This window comes from Coregonus clupeaformis, chromosome 13 (assembly GCF_020615455.1).
Source record: "Coregonus clupeaformis isolate EN_2021a chromosome 13, ASM2061545v1, whole genome shotgun sequence".
Taxonomy (NCBI): Eukaryota; Metazoa; Chordata; class Actinopteri; order Salmoniformes; family Salmonidae; genus Coregonus; species Coregonus clupeaformis.
Genome location: NC_059204.1, coordinates 18,326,699 through 18,353,033, shown reverse-complemented (window position 1 = coordinate 18,353,033; position 26,335 = coordinate 18,326,699). Strand labels below are relative to the sequence as shown.

The 26,335-nt window shown below is 44.7% G+C and overlaps 1 protein-coding gene across 1 annotated transcript in view; it reads left to right on the top strand.

Annotated features, from left to right (window-relative positions):
* Positions 1 to 26,335, top strand: part of LOC121579391 (homeobox protein cut-like 1) — a 256,964-nt gene that overhangs the window by 174,112 nt on the left and 56,517 nt on the right. Inside the window, exons 11-18 of the mRNA XM_041893958.2 lie at positions 2,188 to 2,246; positions 4,008 to 4,056; positions 4,155 to 4,245; positions 10,248 to 11,027; positions 18,469 to 18,549; positions 20,071 to 20,172; positions 22,155 to 22,244; positions 24,091 to 24,599. Of these exons, the coding sequence (XP_041749892.1) occupies positions 2,188 to 2,246; positions 4,008 to 4,056; positions 4,155 to 4,245; positions 10,248 to 11,027; positions 18,469 to 18,549; positions 20,071 to 20,172; positions 22,155 to 22,244; positions 24,091 to 24,599 (1,761 nt within the window). The remainder of the gene's footprint in view (positions 1 to 2,187; positions 2,247 to 4,007; positions 4,057 to 4,154; positions 4,246 to 10,247; positions 11,028 to 18,468; positions 18,550 to 20,070; positions 20,173 to 22,154; positions 22,245 to 24,090; positions 24,600 to 26,335) is intronic.

Genomic DNA, 26,335 nt, shown 5'->3' with positions numbered 1-26,335 from the left:
CTGAGGGAAGGAGGTTCTCACCCAAGATTTGACGGTACATGGCCCCGTCCATCGTCCCTTTGATGCAGTGAAGTTGTCCTGTCCCCTTAGCAGAAAAACACTCCCAAAGCATAATGTTTCCACCTCCATGTTTGACGGTGGGGATGGTGTTCTTGGAGTCATAGGCAGCATTCCTCCTCCTCCAAACACGGCGAGTTGAGTTGATGCCAAAGAGCTCCATTTTGGTCTCAACACTTTCACCCAATTCTCCTCTGAATCATTCAGATGTTCATTGGCAAACTTCAGATGGGCCTGTATATGTGCTTTCTTGAGCAGGGGGACCTTGCGGGCGCTGCAGGTTTTCAGTCCTTCACGGCGTAGTGTGTTACCAATTGTTTTTTTGGTGACTATGGTCCCAGCTGCCTTGAGATCATTGACAAGATCCTCCCGTGTAGTTCTGGGCTGATTCCTCACCGTTCTCATGATCATTGCAACTCCACGAGGTGAGATCTTGCATGGAGCCCCAGGCCGAGGGAGATTGACAGTTATTTTGTGTTTCTTCCATTTGCGAATAATTGCACCAACTGTTGTCACCTTCTCACCAAGCTGCTTGGCGATGGTCTTGTAGGTCTACAATCTTGTCCCTGACATCCTTGGAGAGCTCTTTGGTTTTGGCCATGGTGGAGAGTTTGGAATCTGATTAATTGATTGCTTCTGTGGACAGGTGTCTTTTATACAGGTAACAAGCTGAGATTAGGAGCACTCCCTTTAAGAGTGTGCTCCTAATCTCAGCTCGTTACCTGTATAAAAGACACCTGGGAGCCAGAAATCTTTCTGATTGAGAGGGGGTCAAATACTTATTTCCCTCATTAAAATGCAAATCAATTTATAACATTTTTGACATGCGTTTTTCTGGATTTTGTTGTTGTTATTCTGTCTCTCACTGTTCAAATAAACCTACCATTAAAATTATAGACTGATCATTTCTTTGTCAGTGGGCAAACGTACTAAATCAGCAGGGGATCAAATACTTTTTTCCCTCACTGTATATAGCGCTTTTCATTACAAGTAGAATCTCAGTCTCTTTAAAAATTAAAAATAAAATAGGGATCTGGCAGTTCTTGGGCGATGGTCTTCCACAGCTTTATGTGATAGGCAGTTCAGAAATGTAGTATATTGAGAGGAGGGAGCATAGATGGTACAGCCAGGCAGGGAGGTAGAGACAGACAGGCCACAGAGCTCTTCATCGGGCACCTCATCATCTTCGATAGTCACAGCTTCTCCTCCGTAGGTAGGCTAGTCTGGTCATCAGCAAGGCCTCTGGTCAATTCCATAACATGAGGTTAGGGGTCAGTTAGGAAGAGTAAGCCTAACTATGTGCCATGTAAAAAAATAACCAGAAGTTGTCAATAGTAGTTTATAGTGCGTCAGTGTGCCTCCAGGTAATGCAGTTATATATTGTATAAACAATTGGTGGTTTGAGTTCTTAACGCCTACTGTAAGCACTACCATTCAGCTTTAACTCAGCAAAACAGTATTTTACAACTGAAACATGTCAGGACCCTCTGACTAATGCGTAGCCCTGAACCCTCTCTCCATAAACATCACAGTGGTTTTACTGAACTCTCACATGGCTCTGCATTTAGGACTTGACTGACATGTCTTTGTATCTGCGGAGACTGAACAGGCATGTCATATCCAGTGAGCTTTATGCACAGAGACTGAAGTGCTTCTCTATCGGAAGTTGTCATGACTTAGTGTAGCTACATGGTAATGTGTCTTTTAAAGATTGCACAAAAGAGAAAGGAGTATAATTATTATGTACCCTTCTCCATGCACTGAGCGATCTCAAATGTACACATGGTAATACACTGGGACTCCTCAAGGAAACATATTCTATACTGTGACTCTCCAAATATTTGCTTCCCAATTCATTGGTCCTCATTACGATAACTGTAAAACCACCCCTATTTTTCAGAGTTGTCTCTCAAGTGTATACTTTCCGTAATTTTCCCCAGTGAGTGTGTAGCCCATGCCTTGAAATAGCTAAAGTGTGCTCTTTCCCTGCGCATTGAGCCCACTTGATTATACACTTACTTTTACGCTCTGTCCTCCCAAGAGTACACTCCCCAAGTGTACACTTGCTTAAGCGCTACTTTAGTGCCCCATCTTAAGAGAGTAACTAAGTGTCTCTCTCTCTCTACACAGCAACTGGAGGAGAAACTGCGAGAGCAGGCGGACTACGAAGACGTCAAGAAAGAGCTCAGGTAATTCACTTTCCCCCTCAGTCTGCCTTCCCTCCCTTCAGCCACAGGCGTCAGTTCAATAAACCATACACATTAACCAGGTCAAATTAATTCCTGCTTCTGAGGCTAAACTTGTGATGCCACCGAGTGCAAGTATGTACCATTCAGACACCCTGCCAAACCACCCTCAAGACTATCATTAACCTTTAGATTTTGCCCTTGAATGCGGTATTATTGGCTAAGCACTGGTAGTGCTTATCAGAGAAGCTAGTTTGATTGGACAGTGGGACTTTGCATTCAACCTCTGTTTGCCACTGCTTTCTTATCTGATTGGAATGTTTTGGGGTCTGGAGATGGGAAGCTAACATGGCTGTGCTGTACACTCATTACAGGGGTATGTACTGGATGCTTTCTCCCCAAATGTGGGTTTAGTGGCATGCTCTTCTAATCTTCTCGCTTCTTTTAGAGCTGCAATATGTAACTTTTTGGGCGACCCGACCAAATTCACATATAAATGGGAGTTTTAGATCTGTCATTCTCAATAAAAGCAAGTCTAAGAAGCAGTAGATATGTTCTATGTGCGCTGTTTCTATGCTTCCCGTTCTTACGTTTATTTTTTGCGTAATTTACCTTAGGTTTTGAACACCAGCTTCAAACAAGCTGAAAATACAATATTTTTGTTTATTGAAAATATATTTAACCGCGGTTTAGATGGTACAAAAAAAGCCCTGGAAAGCTTTTTTGTCACATAAACTGAAATTAGGTGAACTATTAGAATTTTTGCAACCAGGAAATGACAGAGCGATTTATGCATATTGCAACTTTGAGTATAGCTACTCTTAAGGACATTCTTTCGAAACCATTGATTGCAGTTGTCAAATATGTTGTGTACAGTAGCTCGATAAATTCTTTATATAAAAAAGGTTGAATAAACCAAGGAAATCTGTTATGATAAATGTAATTTTTTATCTTCACTCATTAACAATACACGTCGTGAGCTTTATTGCACCATATTCAGTTTTCTATGACAGTGGCTCGTATAAGCTCTAGCATTTCTGGTCTGGGATCCCAAGACGACGGTGAACAGTGGCTTCAGTTTTTTGGTGTTGTGCTGCGTCTTATCTCCGTCCAAGTCAGTAACAAGAAGGCTAACGAAGTTAAGATTTGCCGATAAGATAATTGGACGGCACTGCCCATGTTTAGGGTACTCAGGTGGTTTCTTGCCAGGATTTAACAATCTCCACTCGTCTGGACGGCAGGGGCCGTCTGGACATTAATTTGGTAACTGGATTTTCAGGCATAATATTCCCAATTGGAAGAAGTCCTAAAGGTAGTATCAGTGAATGGCTCTGTTTGTGAGAGTTTCTCGCGCCACTATGATGGTCAGCCAAAGAGCTATTTGTGGGAATTTGTATTGATAGACCGCCTGTGGTCCCAAAGGGAAGCATTCCTCTCCTAATAGACTAAAGTGTCTTTATTTGCCTCCCAACCTTTTCATAGACACTTTTTCCTTTATAGATAATATCGCCTGAAATCCAATTGGCACCCAGCACATGATTGAATAACCCATTTTAATTACTGTGATTGGCTCTAAGGATTTCATTGCATTATCAGATTTTGATGGTCAGAGCAGAGTGAAGGACTGCCTGTCGCTGATGTAGATGTTCTGTGGGGGCTGATAGCAGATAAATGTCAGTCCTGTGGTGCTGTGTGTATTTGTGATCTCCTTTTTGTAGTGGGTGAAGTAATAAAGTGGTCCATTTCTCCTTTTTTACTTCACAGTATCCTCAAGTCCATGGAGTTTGGCTCTTCAAACTTCTCCTCAGCACAGGTAAGGAGGCTGAATATTGCATTTGAGTTTTATTGGGACAATATTTAGACAATGTATCTTATCAAAAAATGTTTAACAATTTACTATCTCTGTGTCAGGACTCTAAGAAGCCTCTGGAGTTGTTGTTGAAGAGTCGAGGCCTGCAGTCTGAGAGCTCCTCCCTGCGCCTGAACAACAGTGAGCTGAGTGGTGAGTCCTTCAAGCACTCTCACTCACACATACACACACATACACTACCGTTCAAAAGTTTGGGGTCACTTAGAAATGTCCTTGTTTTCGAAAGAAAAGTAAATTCTTTGTCCATTAAAAATTGATCAGAAATACAGTGTAGACATTGTTAATTATGTAAATGAAATTTGTAGCTGGAAACGGCTGATTTTTTATGGAATATCTACATAGGCGTACAGAGGCCCATTATCAGCAACCATCAATCCTGTTTTCCAATGGCACGTTGTGTTTGCTAATCCAAGTTTATAATTTTAAAAGGCTAATTGATCATTAGAAAACCCTTTTGCAATTATGTTAGCACAGCTGAAAACTGTTGTGCTGATTAAAGAAGCAATAAAACTGTCCTTCTTGAGACTAGTTGAGTATCTGGAGCATCAGCAATTGTGGGTTCGATCAAAATGGCCAGAAACAAATAACTTTCTTCTGAAACTCGTCAAGTCTATTCTTGTTCTGAGAAATTAAGGCTATTCCATGCGAGAAATTGCCAAGAAACTGAAGATCTCATACAATGCTGTGTACTACTCCCTTCACAGAACAGCTCTAACCAGAATAGAAAGAGGAGTGGGAGGCCCCGGTGCACAACTGAGCAAGAGGACAAATACATTAGTGTCTAGTTTGAGAAACAGACGCCTCACATGTCCTCAACTGGCAGTTTCATTAAATAGTACCCGCAAAACACCAGTCTCAACGTCAACAGTGAAGAGGCAACTCCGGGATGCTGACCTTCTATGCAGAGTTGCAAAGAAAAAGCCATATCGCAGACTGGCCAATAAAAAGAAAAGAACACAGACACTGGACTTTTTCTTTGCATCTCTGCCTAGGTCAGCATCCCGGAGTCGCCTCTTCACTGTTGACGTTGAGACTGGTGTTTTGTGGGTACTATTTAATGAAGCTGCCAGTTGAGGACTTGTGAGGCATCTGTAGTACACAGCGTTGTACGAGATCTTCAGTTTCTTGGCAATTTCTCGCATGGAATAGCCTTCATTTCTCAGAACAAGAATAGACTGACGAGTTGCAGAAGAAAGTTATTTGTTTCTGGCCATTTTGAGCCTGTAATCGAACCCACAATTGCTGATGCTCCAGATACTCAACTAGTCTCAAGAAGGACAGTTTTATTGCTTCTTTAATCAGCACAACAGTTTTCAGCTGTGCTAACATAATTGCAAAAGGGTTTTCTAATGATCAATTAGCCTTTTAAAATTATAAACTTTGATTAGCAAACACAACGTGCCATTGGAACACAGGACTGATGGTTGCTGATCATGGGCCTCTGTACGCCTATGTAGATATTCCATTAAAAATCTGCCGTTTCCAGCTACAATAGCCATTTACAACATTAACAATGTCTACACTGTATTTCTGATCAATTTGATGTTATTTTAATGGACAAAAACATTACTTTTCTTTCGAAAACAAGGACATTTCTAAGTGACCCCAAACTTTTGAACGGTAGTGTACATAGACACACACATACGCACATGCGCACACATTATTTATTTAGATTACTTATCAATCAGACATCTGTTGTGGACTATGTAGTGTTTGTTTGCCAACTTGAACTTGCTAACTGACCAAGTTGAACATTAGTGTTCACCATTTTTAGTTGTTTAAATCTCCTTAAAGCTGAGATCCGCATTAGAGGAAACTGCGCCACTGGCCGCCCCAGGCGTTTTTGTTTTGTTTATTAAACGGAGAAGAGGAGCTTCAGCATCGTGGTAAAAAGCAATCGTAGTACATAGTCTGCTGTTCTATTGCGCGTGCATTGATGTCAAAGGGGGAAAAACTGTGTTTGACTTCAACTTGAACCAGTATCAGAGCAGCCAATCTGTTATCAGCAGAATTATTTTGTGATATGCATGTAGACACGACCACAAAGTCAACTCCTGGTGTGAACTGCCCCCTGTCAAGGTCTTATTCATGGTCTGGAACAGAACAGGCTTCGTAAGCACTGATAGGGTTGTTTCCAAAGAGGGGGCTGATGTTTGGTTAAACTCATTGAGCCTAATTCAGTGATGCACAGAGCCCTAGCATTCCACCATTGATCTCTGAGCCCTTTGCCAGCTCTTTCAATCGCATACCCCACATTCAGCTGCCTTACACAGGCCCATAGACGCACAGTCATACACTCACACAAACTCACAAACTTAATGGCTTTTCGTCTGTTAAGTCTCAATGTCTAGAATCCTGAGATTCAAGGATATCTGTCATGAAGAGCTTTTTGAAAGTGTAAACATTGTCTGAGCGGAAGTTACCCCAGACCAGAATGTAATATGGAGTAAAAGTCCCTCACCATTAGCCTTCATCAGAGCATGGGCATGTGCCTCTGTGTGTGTGCCAGGGTGCTTCAAACTTAAAAGGACACACAGTCCTTTTGTTAATTTTCTGTCAGTCGCCTAGAGGGGTTATAGGCAGGAAGTAAAGTAGTCAAACAGGAAGCAGCTCCAGCTATCTCCGCCAGTAGAAGAGACTGTTAGACTCAAAGGAAAGACGGTTATCTCTCGAGGAGCTTTTTCTTTTTTACAAATATAGACACACTTCTAAACAATGTGTCGACTGTTTCCATTGGCATGCTCCCGCGTTTGATACAAAAAAACAAAACAAAAAAAACATTCTGGCCCCGTAAATGTATAATGGAGTTGAATTGAAGCGTTTCGATGCTGACAGTCGTCTCACACCATTAAGACTGAAGTGCTGCTGCTTTCTCAGCGCGGCACTCGTCTTGTCTTGATCCTCGATTTATCTAATTCAGAGAATCAGCCCTTTAAGCAGGTCGATTTGAGATAAAGTGTAACATTCTCTGTGCTACATTTCAAAAGGATCACTGCTTGAGGTTTCTTGTTATATCTCCATTTATCTAAAGGCCTTGACTTTACATCTGCTACCCGAAGTTCTACTCAGACTCTGGGGATGAAAAGATTGGAGACTTGGTATATAATATCAACCTTTTGGTCCTAGTTTAACACCTGCTGGTGTTCAGTCTGCCTTTTTTCCAGTTGAAGAACAATAAGTGTCTTCTACTTCAGAGAGCTTTAGCTTTCTGTTCTAAGTTTCTCCCTAAAGTAGATTTGACCCTAAACTCAAATGATTTGACCTCTCCAAAAATTACCTAACCACACCACAGGTTAGGGGGCTATAACTACACAAACAGGTACCGACCATGGCTAGTGTTTGGAAGCTACATCTCATCTTTACGGGTTAAGGTCAGTATTTTTTTTGCTTTCCAGGGCTTTTTTGGTAGCGCATCTGCGCCCACACAGATTGCAGTTGTGTGTCGGAAGGGTGGGGGTAGTGGAGGGGCACAGTGCAGCCCACCCTGGGCGAGGAGGAGAGGGGGGCCAAGGGAGGTCAGAGGCTGGAGGACATGGAGTGATCCAGTATGCTAATGAAGCCCTGTTAGTCTCTCCTCCCAGTGTGCCCTTTACCACTCAGTGCACTTGGTCGCTCCGGAAATGTCATCCCAATTGGCTTCAGGTCTCCCCCCTCCCTCCTCTGCCCTCGAAAATTAAGCCTTTCATTTGTATTCCTAATGGGACCCCTCGCTGTCCAACCGGATCATGTTGATGTAAAACCAAAGGCGCTGTTTGGCTACAGGTTGGACCGGCGTTCTACTTAGTTACTTCCTAATGTGATTTTCGATGAATTCATGTTAATGATTGTACATTTACAGTGGGGGAAAAAAGTATTTAGTCAGCCACCAATTGTGCAAGTTCTCCCACTTAAAAAGATGAGAGAGGCCTGTAATTTTCATCATAGGTACACGTCAACTATGACAGACAAAATGAGGAAAAAAATTCCTGAAAATCACATTGTAGGATTTTTAATGAATTTATTTGCAAATTATGGTGGAAAATAAGTATTTGGTCAATAACAAAAGTTTCTCAATACTTTGTTATATACCCTTTGTTGGCAATGACACAGGTCAAACGTTTTCTGTAAGTCTTCACAAGGTTTTCACACACTGTTGCTGATATTTTGGCCCATTCCTCCATGCAGATCTCCTCTAGAGCAGTGATGTTTTGGGGCTGTCGCTGGGCAACACGGACTTTCAACTCCCTCCGAAGATGTTCTATGGGGTTGAGATCTGGAGACTGGCTAGGCCACTCCAGGACCTTGAAATGCTTCTTACGAAGCCACTCCTTCGTTGCCGGGCGGTGTGTTTGGGATCATTGTCATGCTGAAAGACCCAGCCACGTTTCATCTTCAATGCCCTTGCTGATGGAAGGAGGTTTTCACTCAAAATTTCACGATACATGGCCCCATTCATTCTTTCCTTTACACGGATCAGTCGTCCTGGTCTCTTTGCAGAAAAACAGCCCCAAAGCATGATGTTTCCACCCCCCATGCTTCACAGTAGGTATGGTGTTCTTTGGATGCAACTCAGCATTCTTTGTCCTCCAAACACGACTGAGTTGAGTTTTTACCAAAAAGTAATATTTTGGTTTCATCTGACCATATGACATTCTCCCATTCCTCTTCTGGATCATCCAAATGCACTCTAGCAAACTTCAGACGGGCCTGGACATGTACTGGCTTAAGCAGGGGGACACGTCTGGCACTGCAGGATTTGAGTCCCTGGCGGCGTAGTGTGTTACTGATGGTAGGCTTTGTTACTTTGGTCCCAGCTCTCTGCAGGTCATTCACTAGGTTCCCCGTGTGGTTCTGGGATTTTTGCTCACCGTTCTTGTGATCATTTTGACCCCACGGGGTGAGATCTTGCGTGGAGCCCCAGATCGAGGGAGATTATCAGTGGTCTTGTATGTCTTCCATTTCCTAATAATTGCTCCCACAGTTGATTTCTTCAAACCAAGCTGCTTACCTATTGCAGATTCAGTCTTCCCAGCCTGGTGCAGGTCTACAATTTTGTTTCTGGTGTCCTTTGACAGCTCTTTGGTCTTGGCCATAGTGGAGTTTGGAGTGTGACTGTTTGAGGTTGTGGACAGGTGTATTTTATACTGATAACAAGTTCAAACAGGTGCCATTAATACAGGTAACGAGTGGAGGACAGAGGAGCCTCTTAAAGAAGAAGTTACAGGTCTGTGAGAGCCAGAAATCTTGCTTGTTTGTAGGTGACCAAATACTTATTTTCCACCATAATTTGCAAATAAATTCATTAAAAATCCTACAATGTGATTTTCAGGATTTTTTTTCTTCTCAATTTGTCTGTCATAGTTGACGTGTACCTATGATGAAAATTACAGGCCTCTCTCATCTTTTTAAGTGGGAGAACTTGCACAATTGGTGGCTGACTAAATACTTTTTTCCCCCACTGTATACAGTGTTATCAGTTTTATGATAATAACTCAATTTTGTATGCCTGATGATCTGTGTACCATGGCCTCTTTTGCAGTGGTGTTGAGCCTATGACTATACCTAACATGAATCAAAGCTCACAAGGAAAAGTATGTATAAAGAGCAAATATTGCTTGGCAGTCATTGTTTATAATTGCTGTACAGTACATGTGTAAGTTTTGCTACTGTTCCCACACTCTGATGTATACACCACAGGCACACACACCACTGATGTTAATCCACCCTGAAATATGGGAATCCCAAAGCTACCTTGAGTGAGTGGTGGCCTGGAGATGGTGATATGCAGGGGCAGGGGCAAGAAGGTTAGGCAGGGCATACACCACACAGCAGGTAACCTAGGCAGCTCTCTGCCTGTGTCCATATCTTGTGACATGCCTGCCAGACGCTTCCCTTCACTACTGCTCAGTGTCCCTCCACAGCCAGAAGCCCTACTGGCAAATTCGCACAATGAATCAGTGCATCTCCACTCTAAGGTTATGCTACTCCACTGGAGTTCACTGTACCCCCAACATCTCTCACTACTGGGTGTGATGAATCTTGTGTACTTGTGCTTAGATGTTGTTTTGTCTAGATAATTTGTTTGTTATTTTGGACTCGTTTTGTTGACGCCACATTATGTATTGATCTGTGTCATGTTTTGTCTGGTCTCACAGGTGTGAGGGAGCGAAAGGTCAAAGAATCGTCAGAGGGTCAACAGCGTCTTCCCGCCACGCCCATGGGTACCAACTTGCAGGGCTCCCCTCCCCCTCCCTCCTCTCAACTCCTCCTGCGCACTGGCTCAGGTGGTTCCTCCGACACCACCCCTGTCACCACCGCCAATGGCACGCACCACTTCTCGCCCACGGGTGGCGGGCTGGGCGGGCAGGACTTCTTCAGCCCCTCCTCGCTGGCGTCAGCAGGCACCGCTTTCCCCCTGGCGGGTAAGGTGTCGCTCAACTCCCTGCTGCAGCGCCAGCTCATGCAGACCTTCTACTCCAAAGCCCTGCAGGACTCGGTGTCTGGCCAGGCCCTGCTCTTCTCCCCCGCCCACTACCCAACCCCTAACTCCCTCTCAGCCAGTCCTCTGCCGCCCCATCAGTCTTTGCAGTCGCAATCCCAGCACCCGTCGGCGGGCAGCCCAGACGTTAACGGCCTAGCCCCCTCGCCCAGCCAGTCAGAGGGGGCAGGGAGTGTCTCGGAAGGTGAAGAAATGGACACGTCTGAGATAGCGCGTCAGGTCAAGGAGCAGCTGATCAAGCACAACATCGGGCAGAGGATCTTCGGCCACTACGTGCTGGGGTTGTCCCAGGGTTCGGTCAGTGAGATATTGGCTAGGCCCAAGCCCTGGAGCAAGCTGACCATCAGGGGCAAGGAGCCCTTCCACAAGATGAGGCAGTTCCTATCTGACGAGCAGAACATCTTGGCACTGCGCAGCATCCAGGGGAGGCAGAGAGGTGAGACTGACAGAAATGTATACACACACACACTTCACACATCAACTGCTCTCACCCAGACATACAGAAACTTACAGTACATAGACATATCTGAGCTTGTATCACTCTGTTTTCTCACATACACACTTAGCTGAGCATGTCACATATAATTTACATACATATTATAGTGATGTCTCTGCCTCCAGATGCTTTGCATCACACATAAAGTTCCAGGTGAGAAATTTGACAGCTGTATTTCTGATGTGTATAGTAGAAAGGCCTCGTGTTCTGTTTCTGTGTTACAGTAGCTTCAGTGAGGTCCTGCTATGCTCTCCCACAAAACTCTGTACCCAACTCAACAGGAAAAGGGGTGCTGAATGGTACATTGAATGTTGTCAGACACACGATTCAGATTAGAAAAAGACAAACTTCAGCAGGTCAAATCAAATCAAATTGTATTGGTCACATACACATATTTAGCAGATGTTATTGCGGGTGTAGCGAAATGCTTGTGTTCCTAGCTCCAACAGTGAAGTAATATCTAACAATTCACAACAATACACACAAATCTAAAAGAAAAATAATTGAATTAAGAAATATATAAATATTAAGACGAGCAATGTTGGAGTGGCATTGACTGAAATACAGTAGAATAGAATACAGTATATACATATGAAATTAGTAAAGCAGTATGTAAACATTATTAAATTGACTAGTGTTCCATTATTAAAGTGACCAGTGATTCCATGTCTATGTATATAGGGCAGCAGCCTCTAAGGTGCAGGGTTGAGTAACCGGGTGGTAGCTGGCTAGTGATGGCTATTTCACAGTCTGATGGAAGCTGTTTTTCAGTCTCTCGGTCCCAGCTTTGATGCACCTGTACTGACCTTCCTGTGACATTGGGTGCTGTAGATGTCCTGGAGGGCAGGCAGTGTGCCCCTGATGATGCTTTGGGCAGACCGCACCACCCTCTGGAGAGCCCTGCAGTGCAGTTGCCGTACCAGGCGGTGATACAGCCCGACAGGATGCTCTCAATTGTGCATCTTTAAAAGTTTGTGAGGGTCTTAAGGGCCAAGACAAATTTCTTCAGCCTCCTGAGGTTGAAGAGGTGCTGTTGTGCCTTCTTCACCACACTGTCTGGGTGGGTGGACCATTTCAGATTGTCAGTGATGTGTACACCGAGGAACTTGAAGCTTTCCACCTTCTCCACTGCGGTCCCGTCAATGTGGAAAAGGGCGTGCTCCCTCTGCTGTTTCCTGAAGTCCACGATGAGCTCCTTCATTTTGTTGACGTTGAGTGAGAGGTTATTTTCCTGGCACCACTCCACCAGGGCCCTCACCTCCTCCCTGTAGGCTGTCTCATCATTGTTGGTAATCAGGCCTACTATGGTTGTGTCGTCTGCAAACTTGATGATTGAGTTGGAGGCATGTGTGGCCACGCAGTCATGGGTGAACAGGGAGTACAGGAGGGGGCTGAGCACGCACACTTGTTGGGCCCCTGTGTTGAGGATCAGTGAAGTGGAGGTGTTGTTTCCTACCTTCACCACCTGGAGGCGGCCCGTCAGGAAGTCCAGGACCCAGTTGCACAGGGCGGGATTCAGACACAGGGCCCCGAGCTTGATGATGGGCTTGCAGGGTACTATGGTGTTGAAGGCTGAGCTATAGTCAATGAACGGCATTCTTACAGAGGTATTCCTCTTGTCCAGATGGGATAGGGCAGTGTGCAGTGCAATGGCGATTGCATCGTCTGTGGATCTATTGGGGCGGTAAGCAAATTGAAGTGGGTCTAGGGTGTCAGGTAAGGTAGAGGTGATATGATCCTTAACTAGCCTCTCAAAGCACTTCATGATGACAGAAGTGAGTGCTACGGGGCGATAGTCATTTAGTTCAGTTACCTTTGCTTTCTTGGGTACAGGAACAATGGTGGACATCTTGAAGCAAGTGGGGACAGCAGACTGGGATAGGGAGAGATTGAATATGTCCGTAAACACTCCAGCCAACTAGTCTGCGCATGCTCTGAGGACGCGGCTAGGGATGCCGTCTGGGCCGGCAGCCTTGTGAGGGTTAACACGTTTAAATGTCTTACTCACGTCGGCCACGGAGAACGAGAGCCCACAGTTCTTGGGAGCGGGCCGCGTCGATGGCACTGTGTTATCCTCAAAGCGGGCGAAGAAGGTGTTTAGCTTGTCTGGGAGCAAGACGTCGGTGTCCGCGACGTGGCTGGTTTTCCCTTTGTAATCTGTGATTGTCTGTAGACCCTGCCACATACGTCTCGTGTCTAAGCCGTTCAATTGCGACTCCACTTTGTCTCTGTACTGACATTTTGCCTGTTTGATTGCCTTACGGAGGGAATAGCTACACTGTTTGTATTCAACCATATTCCCAGTCACCTTGCCATGGTTAAATGCGGTGGTTCGCGCTTTCAGTTTTACTCAAATGCTGCCATCTATCCACGGTTTCTGGTTTGGGTGTTTGACCCTCAGTCAGTGCATGGCCCTAACTGTAAACCTTTGACTTGACAAACGGTTGCATTGTTGGTCACTGGTGGTAGCGCTGTCTCTTTAACAACAGACGTTTAAACGCCCCCACCGCCACCCCACACCCTTCAACAGTGTAGCCATAGCCCGGGCCCTTGATGAATGGACAGCGATCCTTATCACTATCACCAGTCATGTCGCCCGCTAAGACATCCAGATTAACCTCGCAGACGTGTTCCCTTTCTTGTCGTTATCGCCTGTCTCCTGTCATCGTAGCAAGCTTCCCAGGAATCAAACCCGGTAGAGGGAGGGAGCATTTAGAAGTAAATCTATCAAAATGTCATCTTCACATGCGCCACTCAGGGTTCCACCACTTATCGCTGTTGGCCCACTGCCTTTTGCTATTGATTTTGTAACCGTCTTAAATGGCACATTGCTGTGTGCTGCTGGGGAACGCAACCTGTACTGTTGAGTCAGTGAGTGGGTGGCAAGCTGATCCCATCAGATTGCAGGGGGAAATTTTCCTGATCTGTCTGAATGGGCACATCTGCGCTCAAACAGCAGTCAATAACATGCATGTCTGGACAGGCAGTGGTTCAGAGGGGTGTGTGTGTGTGTTGAGGTCAATTTAAAGACTGGAGCTGCGCCCCCCTGCTGCAAAGCCCTCATTCTTCACCCCAAACTGCTCATAACTAATGCAGACACTTTTACAAGCAATTCCGTCGAATTTGAGATGGATTCCAAAACGCATACATTGTGTTCCTATTAAATGACTACCTACAGTGAGGGAAAAATGTATTTCATCCCCTGCTGATTTTGTACGTTTGCCCACTGACGAAGACATGATCAGTCTATAATTTTTTTATGGTAGGTTTATTTGAACAGTGAGAGACAGAATAACATTTTAAAAAATCCAGAAAAACGCATGTCAAAAATGTTATAAATTGATTTGCATTTTAATGAGGGAAATAAGTATTTGACCCCTCTGCAAAACATGACTTAGTACTTGGTGGCAAAACCCTTGTTGGCAATCACAGAGGTCAGACGTTTCTTGTAGTTGGCCACCAGGTTTGCACACATCTCAGGAGGGATTTTGTTCCACTCCTCTTTGCAGATCTTCTCCAAGTCATTAAGGTTTCGAGGCTGATGTTTGGCAACTTGAACCTTCAGCTCCCTCCACAGATTTTCTATGGGATTAAGGTCTGGAGACTGGCTAGGCCACTCCAGGACCTTAATGTGCTTCTTCTTGAGCCACTCCTTTGTTGCCTTGGCCGTGTGTTTTGGGTCGTTGTCATGCTGGAATATCCATCCACGGCCCATTTTCAATGCCCTGGCTGAGGGAAGGAGGTTCTCACCCAAGATTTGATGGTACATGGCCCCGTCCATCGTCCCTTTGATGCGGTGAAGTTGTCCTGTCCCCTTAGCAGAAAAACACCCCCAAAGCATAATGTTTCCACCTCCATGTTTGACGGTGGGGATGGTGTTCTTGGGGTCATAGGCAGCATTCCTCCTCCAAACACGGCGAGTTGAGTTGATGCCAAAGAGCTCGATTTTGGTCTCATCTGACCACAACACTTTCACCCAGTTCTCCTCTGAATCATTCAGATGTTCATTGGCAAACTTCAGACGGCCCTGTATATGTGCTTTCTTGAGCAGGGGGACCTTGCGGGCGCTGCAGGATTTCAGTCCTTCACGGCGTAGTGTGTTACCAATTGTTTTCTTGGTAACTATGGTCCCAGCTGCCTTGAGATCATTGACAAGATCCTCCCGTGTAGTTCTGGGCTGATTCCTCACCAGTCTCATGATCATTGCAACTCCACGAGGTGAGATCTTGCATGGAGCCCCAGGCCGAGGGAGATTGACAGTTATTTTGTGTTTCATCCATTTGCGAATAATCGCATCAACTGTTGTCACCTTCTCACCAAGCTGCTTGGCGATGGTCTTGTAGCCCATTCCAGCCTTGTGTAGGTCTACAATCTTGTCCCTGACATCCTTGGAGAGCTCTATGGTCTTGGCCATGGTGGAGAGTTTGGAATCTGATTGATTGATTGCTTCTGTGGACAGGTGTCTTTTATACAGTTAACAAGCTGAGATTAGGAGCACTCCCTTTAAGAGTGTGCTCCTAATCTCAGCTCGTTACCTGTATAAAAGACACCTGGGAGCCAGATATCTTTCTGATTGAGAGGGGGTCAAATACTTATTTCCCTCATTAAAATGCAAATCAATTTATAACATTTTTTGACATGTGTTTTTCTGGATTTTTTTGTTGTTATTCTGTCTCTCACTGTTCAAATAAACCTACCATTAAAATTATAGACTGATAATTTCTTTGTCAGTGGGCAAACGTGCAAAATCAGCAGGGGATCAAATACTTTTTTCCCTCACTGTATTTCTCCTCTTTGCTCTCTTTCTAGTTCTTCCCCCCTCCCCCACAATCTCTCTCCCTCTCTAAATATCTCTATCCCCCTCTTCATATCCCCTCTTCAAATTCGGTGGTCCTCTGTAGCTCAATTGGTAGAGCATGTCGCTTGTAACGCCAGGGTAGTGGGTTCGATCCCCGGGACCACCCATACGTAAAAATGTATGCGCACATGACTGTAAGTCGCTTTGGATAAAAGCGTCTGCTAAATGGCATATTATTTATTATTATTATATCCATCCCTCTTATTATTATATCCATCCCTCTTATTATTATATCCATCCCTCTTATTATTATATCCTTCCCTCTTATTATTATATCCTTCCCTATTATTATTATATCCTTCCCTCTTATTATTATATCCTTCCCTCTTATTATTATATCCATCCCTCTTATTATTATATCCTTCCCTCTTATTATTATATCCTTCCCTCTTATTATTATATCCATCCCTCTTATTATTATATCCTTCCCTCTTATTATTATATCCATCCCTCTTATTATTATATCCTTCCCTCTTATTATTATATCCTTCCCTCTTATTATTATATCCTTCCCTCTTATTATTATATCCATCCCTCTTATTATTATATCCTTCCCTCTTATTATTATATCCTTCCCTCTTATTATTATATCCATCCCTCTTATTATTATATCCATCCCTCTTATTATTATATCCATCCCTCTCTTTCACTGTGTTTGTGTCTCTCTGCGCTTTCTCTATTTCTGTCTCTGAGTGAGGAACTGATCGTTTGGAGCTTGGTGCTCAGTCAGTAGCATCACAGGGCAAGACGAGCTGCTGCCGTCGGCAGGAAGCCCGGGACGAGAGCGAGGCGAGACGTGCAGTTTAGGAAATACGTCCTCAGTCTGGTTTCTCTGCATTTCACAGCAAGGGCACACTTGGCAGTCAGGGCAGGGATGATGTAAAAGTTTGCACTGTAGTTCTACTCTGTGTTAAAGCGGGGTAGTGAGTGTAGATGAATGTGCACACACTGTAGCTCTGCACTCTTGTCTATTGTGCTTGTTTGGACGGATTTCAAGGAGTTGGTCTGGCAGCAAGCCCCAAATCTGTCTGCCCAGGGGAGAAGTTTAACAGAAGTTTAATAGAATCATGTTGGGGAGAAATGTAATGTGGTTCTTATGTGCCGTAGCTACTAGTTATGTTCTGTTTCAATCATTTAAGTTTTCAATAACTGAACCCACAACTCACGGTTCAGTGAGCCCAAATCCCCATCAATGTCCGTTCTTGTATATGTGGAGAGTTTGATATGTGGTTTGAATGGTAGAAAATGTGGATTGACTCGAGGGTTCTCAGAGGGCGGTTTAAGACTGTGTAGAGTGGTTAACTTAAATCCACTTTCTTTGTTTCTGGCTGTTTGACATTAAGTGACTGTTGCCTTCTACTGTGCATATTACTCTGGCCAATGTGTTTTTTACAAGCATTGTAACATACTAGAGCCAGGCACGGGCATGAATTTTAAGCCCAAGCCCTACCCATGCCCACGATGTTCAGGACCTACCCTACCCTACCTATGCCCAATTGCTTCTGCCAAATTGAAAGGAAAACTCCACCCAAAAACAAACTTTTGGCATTTGTTTCATCAGTCCATTGTTGATATAGTCCCAAAATGTTTTGCATGTCAGCAATTAAGTTAAGATATATAACTTTTCAAAATACAGAAATTCAGCTGGGATGATGTATTTTGCTGTCCCCCGCTCCCTCCCTGTGCTGCATGTTCATGGCTCTGTATGTGAGTAACCATAGCAGCTGCTCCTCTTTGGGGCTTCTCTGCTCAATGACGAGGCATGAGAGAGCAGTTTGCTGTTAGCTAGCTACTTTTCGTCACTCTAAACTCCGACAAAACTCAAGAAACGTTATTATTTTTGGTGAAATAATCTCTTCTGTCGAATGAGACAATGTTCTGGTGTTATATTTGACGAGGTTGAAGCACTTCTGACACCATGATATGATCTCAGTAAGATATGGCTGTACTGCGCAGCAGAGCACAAGCAAATGGCTTAGCTTCAAAATGTTAGTAATCAATTTGGTGATACCCAAGCCCTGCCCTTAGCCTAGTTATTGATGAAGAAACAGGCCCTAGCCGGCCCTAACCCGATGTATAATGTCGGGGCCCGTCGGGCTCGGGTCAGGTAGCAGAGCTCTATGACATACTGAACCATATGCCTTCTAGTTAGATTTGCGTTCTTTAGTAAATCACCTATGGGTTTCGTTCTTGTTAAATAAGTTGAATTGATTTTGCCCAAATGTTAGGGTTTTTGCTCAGATGTCTAGATGTTGTGGTGATGAGGTGGTCTAGTAACTGTAGATCTATAGCTCTATATAGCAAATGCCCTGACTACCACCATTATACCCATTGAGTAGAATAAAACTGCACCTAGACACTGATCTAGTGTCAGTTTTGAGTTTTCCCCCATAATGTTTAAGCTTTGAATTTGGGGAGTGTAAGCTGATCCTAGACCTGTGCCTAGGGGTTATCTCCCCTCATCCATGTGGCAGTCTAGGGGTCTGACACTTATCTTATCTGTCGCCACTTGTTTTCCAACAGAGAACCCAGGCCAGAACCTGAACAGAGTGTTTCAGGAGGTTCCGAAGCGAAGAACCGGCTCCGAAGGCTCCTCGAGGGCAGGTCTGTTCTTTGCCTTCACTATCGTGGTTGGTTTAGTGTTTTGGTCGGCTTTTATGTTGTCCAATTTGTTGTGTCAGTTAGCCATTGTCAAAGTCACTCTACCACTTCTGGCCTGGAGTCTGGTTGAAAATACAGGGAGGAGGCTGATACAGGGTCAGATATGTTTCTTCCTCATTAAAGGGTTGTTTTTTATCTGGTCCTAGATCGGTGGTTAAGGGCAACCTCAGGCGGAAAAGGGGGGGCAGGATAAGGCAAACGAGGAGGGGGGTATAAAGGCACCCTTTCAACCCATAGGGTGCGTCTTAAAACATAGTCTAAACATCCAGTCCCAACCAGCCCACGCAATCTCTCTCCCAGTCTGACATCAGGGCGAAACCTCACACATATAATTTAGCTTTTAAAAAGCTATTTTATATGCTGTACTATGTACTTTCCCCAAACCCATGCAGTGTTTCATGCCTTATGAAAATGGCCTAGGGTGTGGTGCTTACATGCTGTTTGGCACATCGGTAGGCCGCAAACACAAACATTTTCAAACCTTTTTATTTTTACAGGCGGTGGTGGCCTCAACAAAACTGTGAAACTTTAAAAACAGAGGTTACATCACGTCCCCATGACCCGGCAGCTGTACCCAAACACCACCATGACTGTGCATGTGTGTGTGTCTCTGTGTATGCGTATGAGTGAGAGCGTGCTGGGTCTTACTGGTGTCACTGGTGGGCCACCATGTCTCCACTCCGGGAGGAGCGCTTACAGAGTCACCCGCCCTTGCCCGGGTCAGACCCCTTTTTTGTCAATAATTACTTCCAGTTCACCCCCCGTAGCCAGCTGCTCCCTCACTCACACACATGAGCGAGCACGACCTTGCCCAATTACTCCGACCACTTATTCAGGACAAATGAGAGAGAGGAGAGGAAGCCGAAAGCTTGGGAGCCGCGTTTGTCAGGCCCCTCCATGTTTAGCTCCAAACAGCAATTAGCCTTCCCTCCTGAAGCCCGTCCAAAACACAAGGTCTTATTTTTCTTATGGAGCTTGTCCAAAGTCTGGTTCCCATTGTTGCGGAGAGAGAGTTGCTGTCTGGCTGCTGGAAGTGTTCTGTTCTGTTCAGCGCTCATGAGGAACATGTGTAGCCTTGGCCACTTGTGTTAACAGGATTGAGCTGTGTTGTAAAGGGAGCCCCAGGGGAGTACTGCAGGCCAGGGGGGCCGTAGCAGTTTATCGGAACGCACTGAAGGAGAAGGCTAGAAACGTCACCTTGGGTTCCTTTTAGACAGGAGACAGTGGGTAGACTCAAACTTCACCGGCTCACAGCTTGTCTGTATTTACTGTTTTACTGGATATTTATAGGAAAGTAGCACTTTTTTAGATTGGGTATGTTATGACTGTGCGTCTGTGACATATTGTAGTCAAATACTAGCAACATTTATTAATTACCCCAACTTTCTATCACCCCCATTGCCTCCCGCCGTCCCTCCCTTTGGTACGGTCCATTGACCCCTGACCTTTGTTGCCCATCCCTAGGTAACATCACCACGCGGATCCGTACTCCGGAGAGTGGCTCAGACGAGGCCATCAAGTCCATCCTGGAGCAGGCCAAGAGAGAACTGCAGGTCCAGAAGGCTGGTGAGTGACTCCTGTCTTTGCTCTCTGTCTGATGCACACTACTATACACCAAGGTCTGGTTTTAATTTCCAATTGATTCCCTGTATTGACAGAGCTAAAATAAATTGACCTCAACCCGACCTCAACCCAACTTCAACCCTGCTGTATACAGTGGGGGAAAAAAGTATTTAGTCAGCCACCAATTGTGCAAGTTCTCCCACTTAAAAAGATGAGAGAGGCCTGTAATTTTCATCATAGGTACACGTCAACTATGACAGACAAATTGAGATGTTTTTTCTCCAGAAAATCACATTGTAGGATTTGTTATGAATTTATTTGGAAATTATGGTGGAAAATAAGTATTTGGTCACCTACAAACAAGCAAGATTACTGGCTCTCACAGACCTGTAACTTCTTCTTTAAGAGGCTCCTCTGTCCTCCACTCGTTACCTGTATTAATGGCACCTGTTTGAACTTGTTATCAGTATAAAAGACACCTGTCCACAACCTCAAACAGTCACACTCCAAACTCCACTATGGCCAAGACCAAAGAGCTGTCAAAGGACACCAGAAACAAAATTGTAGACCTGCACCAGGCTGGGAAGACTGAATCTGCAATAGGTAAGCAGCTTGGTTTGAAGAAATCAACTGTGGGAGCAATTATTAGGAAATGGAAGACATACAAGACCACTGATAATCTCCCTCGATCTGGGGCTCCACGCAAGATCTCACCCCGTGGGGTCAAAATGATCACAAGAACGGTGAGCAAAAATCCCAGAACCACACGGGGGGACCTAGTGAATGACCTGCAGAGAGCTGGGACCAAAGTAACAAAGCCTACCATCAGTAACACACTACGCCGTCAGAGACTCAAATCCTGCAGTGCCAGACGTGTCCCCCTGCTTAAGCCAGTACATGTCCAGCCCGTTTGAAGTTTGCTAGAGTGCATTTGGATGATCCAGAAGAGGATTGGGAGAATGTCATATGGTCAGATGAAACCAAAATATAACTTTTTGGTAAAAACTCAACTCGTCGTGTTTGGAGGACAAAGAATGCTGAGTTGCATCCAAAGAACACCATACCTACTGTGAAGCATGGGGGGTGGAAACATCATGCTTTGGGGCTGTTTTTTCTGCAAAGGGACCAGGACGACTGATCCGTGTAAAGGAAAGAATGAATGGGGCCATGTATCGTGAGATTTTGAGTGAAAACTTCCTTCCATCAGCAAGGGCATTGAAGATGAAACGTGGCTGGGTCTTTCAGAATGACAATGATCCCAAACACACCGCCCGGGCAACGAAGGAGTGGCTTCGTAAGAAGCATTTCAAGGTCCTGGAGTGGCCTAGCCAGTCTCCAGATCTCAACCCCATAGAAAATCTTTGGAGGGAGTTGAAAGTCTGTGTTGCCCAGCGACAGCCCCAAAACATCACTGCTCTAGAGGAGATCTGCATGGAGGAATGGGCCAAAATACCAGCAACAGTGTGTGAAAACCTTGTGAAGACTTACAGAAAACGTTTGACCTGTGTCATTGCCAACAAAGGGTATATAACAAAGTATTGAGAAACTTTTGTTATTGACCAAATACTTATTTTCCAGGCCTCTCTCATCTTTTTAAGTGGGAGAACTTGCACAATTGGTGGCTGACTAAATACTTTTTCCCCCCGCTGTAGTTGAGTCTGATTCTTCTTGTCTGACCCCCAACCCTCATATTACACTGCATGCCCCTTATAAGTAAATTATAGGGATGGTGGGTATTGAAGGGATGAAGGTACTTCCTAGTGTGTTGACCTCATACTGTAAAGTGGATGAACATACATTAGGATGTGATGTGGTTGGATCAAGCTTTCCCAATTGTATCTAATGGGTCCTACATTTATCCCTAAATTGCCAATGCCATAACTAATGTCAAACAGTGCTAGTGACTACCCAATACACCGCCATTAGAATGTCTAAGAGATGTCCCTCGTGCTAACCCCCTTTTGACGCCGTGCCACCCACTACAGATGGTGTGGAGGACAGACAGCGACGACAGACAGGTTACCCCCGAGGCATGGGCAACTATTTCGCAAAATATGCACAAAGTCTCAGACTCGGTGAGGAATGGATTTAACCTTACACACTGTGTGGCCCCACACCGAGAATATACAAACCAAATACAGACTGCAAGACTGTTGTGCCTTCTATTTCTGTAAGGGATGTAGAAAACATTTCCTTGATCATGTCTTAAATCTAAGGGATATGGTTCTACTATGGAGCATTTATTTTAGCCTCAAATGCAATGTTAAGAAATCACTTCTTGTAAGATGATACATTTCCCTTTTGTTTAGAACTTCAGGTATCAAACAGAAAATCCAAAACCTTACAGAATTCTCCTCCACTTCAAATAGCACTGTACTGTGCCTTCGGAAAGTATTCAGACCCCTTGACTTTTTCAACATTTTGTTACGTTACAGCCTTATTCTAAATTTGATTTAAAAAATAATAATCCTCAGCAATCTACACACAATACCCCATAATGACAAAGCGAAAACAGGTTTTTAGACGTTTTTGCAAATGTATTACAAATTAAGTATTCAGACCCTTTGCTATGAGACTCGAAATTGAGCTCTGGTGCATTCTGTTTCCATTGATCATCCTTGAGATGTTTCTACAACTCGATTGGAGTCCACCTGTGGTAAATTCAATTGATTGGACATGATTTGGAAAGGCACACAGATGTCTATATAAGGTCCCACAGTTGACAGTGCATGTCAGAGCAAAAACCAAGCCATGAGGTCGAAGGAATTGTCCGCAGAGCTCCGAGACAGGATTGTGTCAATGCGCAGATCTGGGGAAGGGTACCAAAAAATGTCTGCAGCATTGAAGGTCCCCAAGAACACAGTGGCCTCCATCATTCTTAAATGGAAGAAGTTTGGAACCACCAAGACTCTTCCTAGAGCTGGCCGCCCGGCCAAACTGAGCAATCGGGGGAGAAGGGCTTTGGTCAGGGAGGTAACCAAGAACCCGATGGTCACTCTGACAGAGCTCTAGAGTTCCTCTTTGGAGATGGGAGAACCTTCCAGAAGGACAACCATCTCTGCAGCACTCCACCAATCAGGCCTTTATGGTTGAGTGGGCAGACGGAAGCCACTCCTCAGTAAAAGGCACATGACAGCCTGCTTGGAGTTTGCCAAAAGGCACCTAAATGACTCTCAGACCATGAGAAACAAGATTCTCTGCTCTGATGAAACCAAGATTGAACTCTTTGACATGAATGCCAAGCGTCACGTCTGGAGGAAAACTGGCACCATCCCCACGGTGAAGCATGGTGGTGCTAGAATCATGCTGTGGGCATGTTTTTCAGCGGCAGGGACTGGGAGACTAGTCAGGATCGAGGCAAAGATGAACGGAGCAAAGTACAGAGAGATCATTGATGAAAATCTGCTCCAGAGCTCTCAGGACCTCAGACTGGGGTGAAGGTTCTCCTTCCAACAGGACAACGACCCTAAGCACACAGCCAAGACAACGCAGGAGTGGCTTCGGGATAAGTCTCTGAATGTCCTTGAGTGGCCTAGCCAGAGCCCTGACTTAAACCTGATCAAACATCTCTGGAGAGACCTGAAAATAGCTGTGCAGCAACGCTCCCCATCAACCTGACAGAGCTTGAGAGGATCTGCAGAGAAGAATGAGAAACTCCCCAAATTCAGGTGTGCCAAGCTTGTAGCGTCATATCCATTATTATTTTGTATATAGATTGATGAGGGGGGAAAAACAATTTAATCAATTTTAGAATAAGGCTGTAAAGTAACAACATTTGGAAAAAGTCAAGGGGTCTGAATACTTTCCGAAGGCACTGTATACGTGGGCCATGAAGCATCATCTGAGGTTGAGTGTGGATGACATTCGTAGCGTTGTCTGATGATGTCTGTCTATCCTCTCTGTCGGTCTCTCTCCCTGCAGTGGACTCGACTCAACCCCCTCCCTCGTCCAGCATTGGTGGTGGTGGTAGTATCGGCTCAGGTGGATCCTCCAGCTCAGACGAGACCATCCGCTCCATCCTAGAGCAGGCGAGGAGGGAGATGGAGGCCCAGCAGGCCGCCCTGGAGCCCATCCTCAAGCCCTCCTCCATGGGCCCCTCTGACCTGGCCCTGCTCTCCCCCAAACTCCTGGGCGCTTCCACTCTCCCGGCCTCCTACTCACCCCTGGCCCTCTCCCTCAAGAAGCCCTCCATCCCCCCATCCTCCTCACCCTCCTCCCTCCTGGACTTCCACTCTACCATAGTGAAGAAGGAGGCAGGAGAGGTGGCGGTGGGAGAAGGCGGGGGAGGAGGAGGGTCTCTAATGGACGGAGGGACCAAGCAGGGGCGGGGCTCCTGGAGGGACCAATGGTGGAATAGTATGCACCCCGGGGGGCGGGGAGTCACGTCTAGCATGAACGACGACGCACGGAGTCAGGAGGACAGCAAGGAGGTACAGTACAGTTAATACCTTACACACTCTGCCTTCATGACCTCTCACCTCTGAACCATGGTGGTCGGGCCACAATTAGGGCTGTTACGGTCATCGTATTACCGCCACACCGGCAGTCACGAGTCATGACCGCAGTCAAATTCCACGTGACTGTAACTAGGATTCTCCAAAACTGCAATCTGGTACTGCTGATGGTCATTAGTAGTCTACCAAACTTGCTAACAGCCATTCACTAATGGCCTGGTACTCAGCGCTCTATTGTCCCTCTAATCACTCTGACATCAATCCAAATGCTTTCTATAGGCTAGGCCTACTATATTTATTTATCAACTTTCCTAATATTAAGCACATTGCTTCGCTTTACAACCAGAGTAGCCTACCTGGCTGGCATGAAAATGAACCTCGGGAAAAGCGTCCTCCATTCACTATTCTATAATGGCCCATTCTAAATCAAAACGAATTTTACACATGTATTATTTAGTATATGACAAGATTTAAATTGAGAATAGTCTGGTGAGAATAGTATCACTTGTGAATGATGCCAGCGTGTGCAGTCTAAGGCAAGAAACAGCGCATGTATTTTTTGGCGACTTCTTCAAATCATAGTTGCATGCACATGTAGCTTAGCCTATAGACCTGTATGTTTTGATAAGGTTTGTATCACAACTAAAGTGGCCAAATAACTTTTCAACGTAGCCTATAGGCCTAGGACCCCTGGAACAGGGTTGGAGAGCCCATAGCCTACAGAGACAAGTGAAACACATGTTCTTATAAGCCCAGTCATTGCACAATGGCTTGTGAAAACAGAGTTTTGACTGGCCACTATTTAAAAGATGATCCCAGCTTTCTGGTGCTGCTATATTTATAAAAAATAAAAATAAATGTAAGCACATTAATCCGCTTTACAACCGGTGTAGCCTACCTGGCATATTAAAAACAACCGCAGTAAGCACTTCCTCCATTCGCTATTCGAGTACAGGCTACAATTACGTATTTTTTGTTGTTGGCCATTCTACACTAAATAAAAAAATATTTCCACACATATATTAGTAGGCTATATGTAAAGACCACATTACATTGAGAATAGTCGTCTGGGTGAGAATATTATGAAGTGCTTGTCACATTGTGAATGAGAGACTGATGAAGTGTGTTCAGCCTGTGCAAGAAACAGAGCAACTTTTTTCAAATCATCATTCGTTGCATCATGCAGCCTTAGAATGAATTAGAAATCAAAACATTTAGCCTAAGGTTTGTATAACAACTAAAGTTGCATAAATAAATAAATAAAGCATATAGGAGGACCTGTTTCAAATTATCACTTTGTTAACCGCTCAACACAGAATAGCCGCATGTGTGCTCTCCCTCAATCGTATCCTTTCTATTTTATTCAGCTATGTTCAATTGTATTCTTCTTAGTATAAAATAATGCCACAGAATTATAACCAAATCTTGTATGCAAAATGAACTAGTGTAGCCCACAGCCATACGGCATAGCCAAATCAGGGCCTAACATAGAATATGCTATTCTGTTCTTCTGAAATAGGCTTAATTTTCTTCATATCATAATGTTTCTTTAGACCTGTCTAATATAAATAATAAATTTATTGTGACGGTGTAGGCTATATTCAATGGATTTATTATACTTTTTTCAATGTAGATGTTCCAAAGGCCCGCATCAGTGGCCGGAGATCCCCAAGAACTAAACGTGTTTTTGTTAATTAACGGACCGGCAGTTA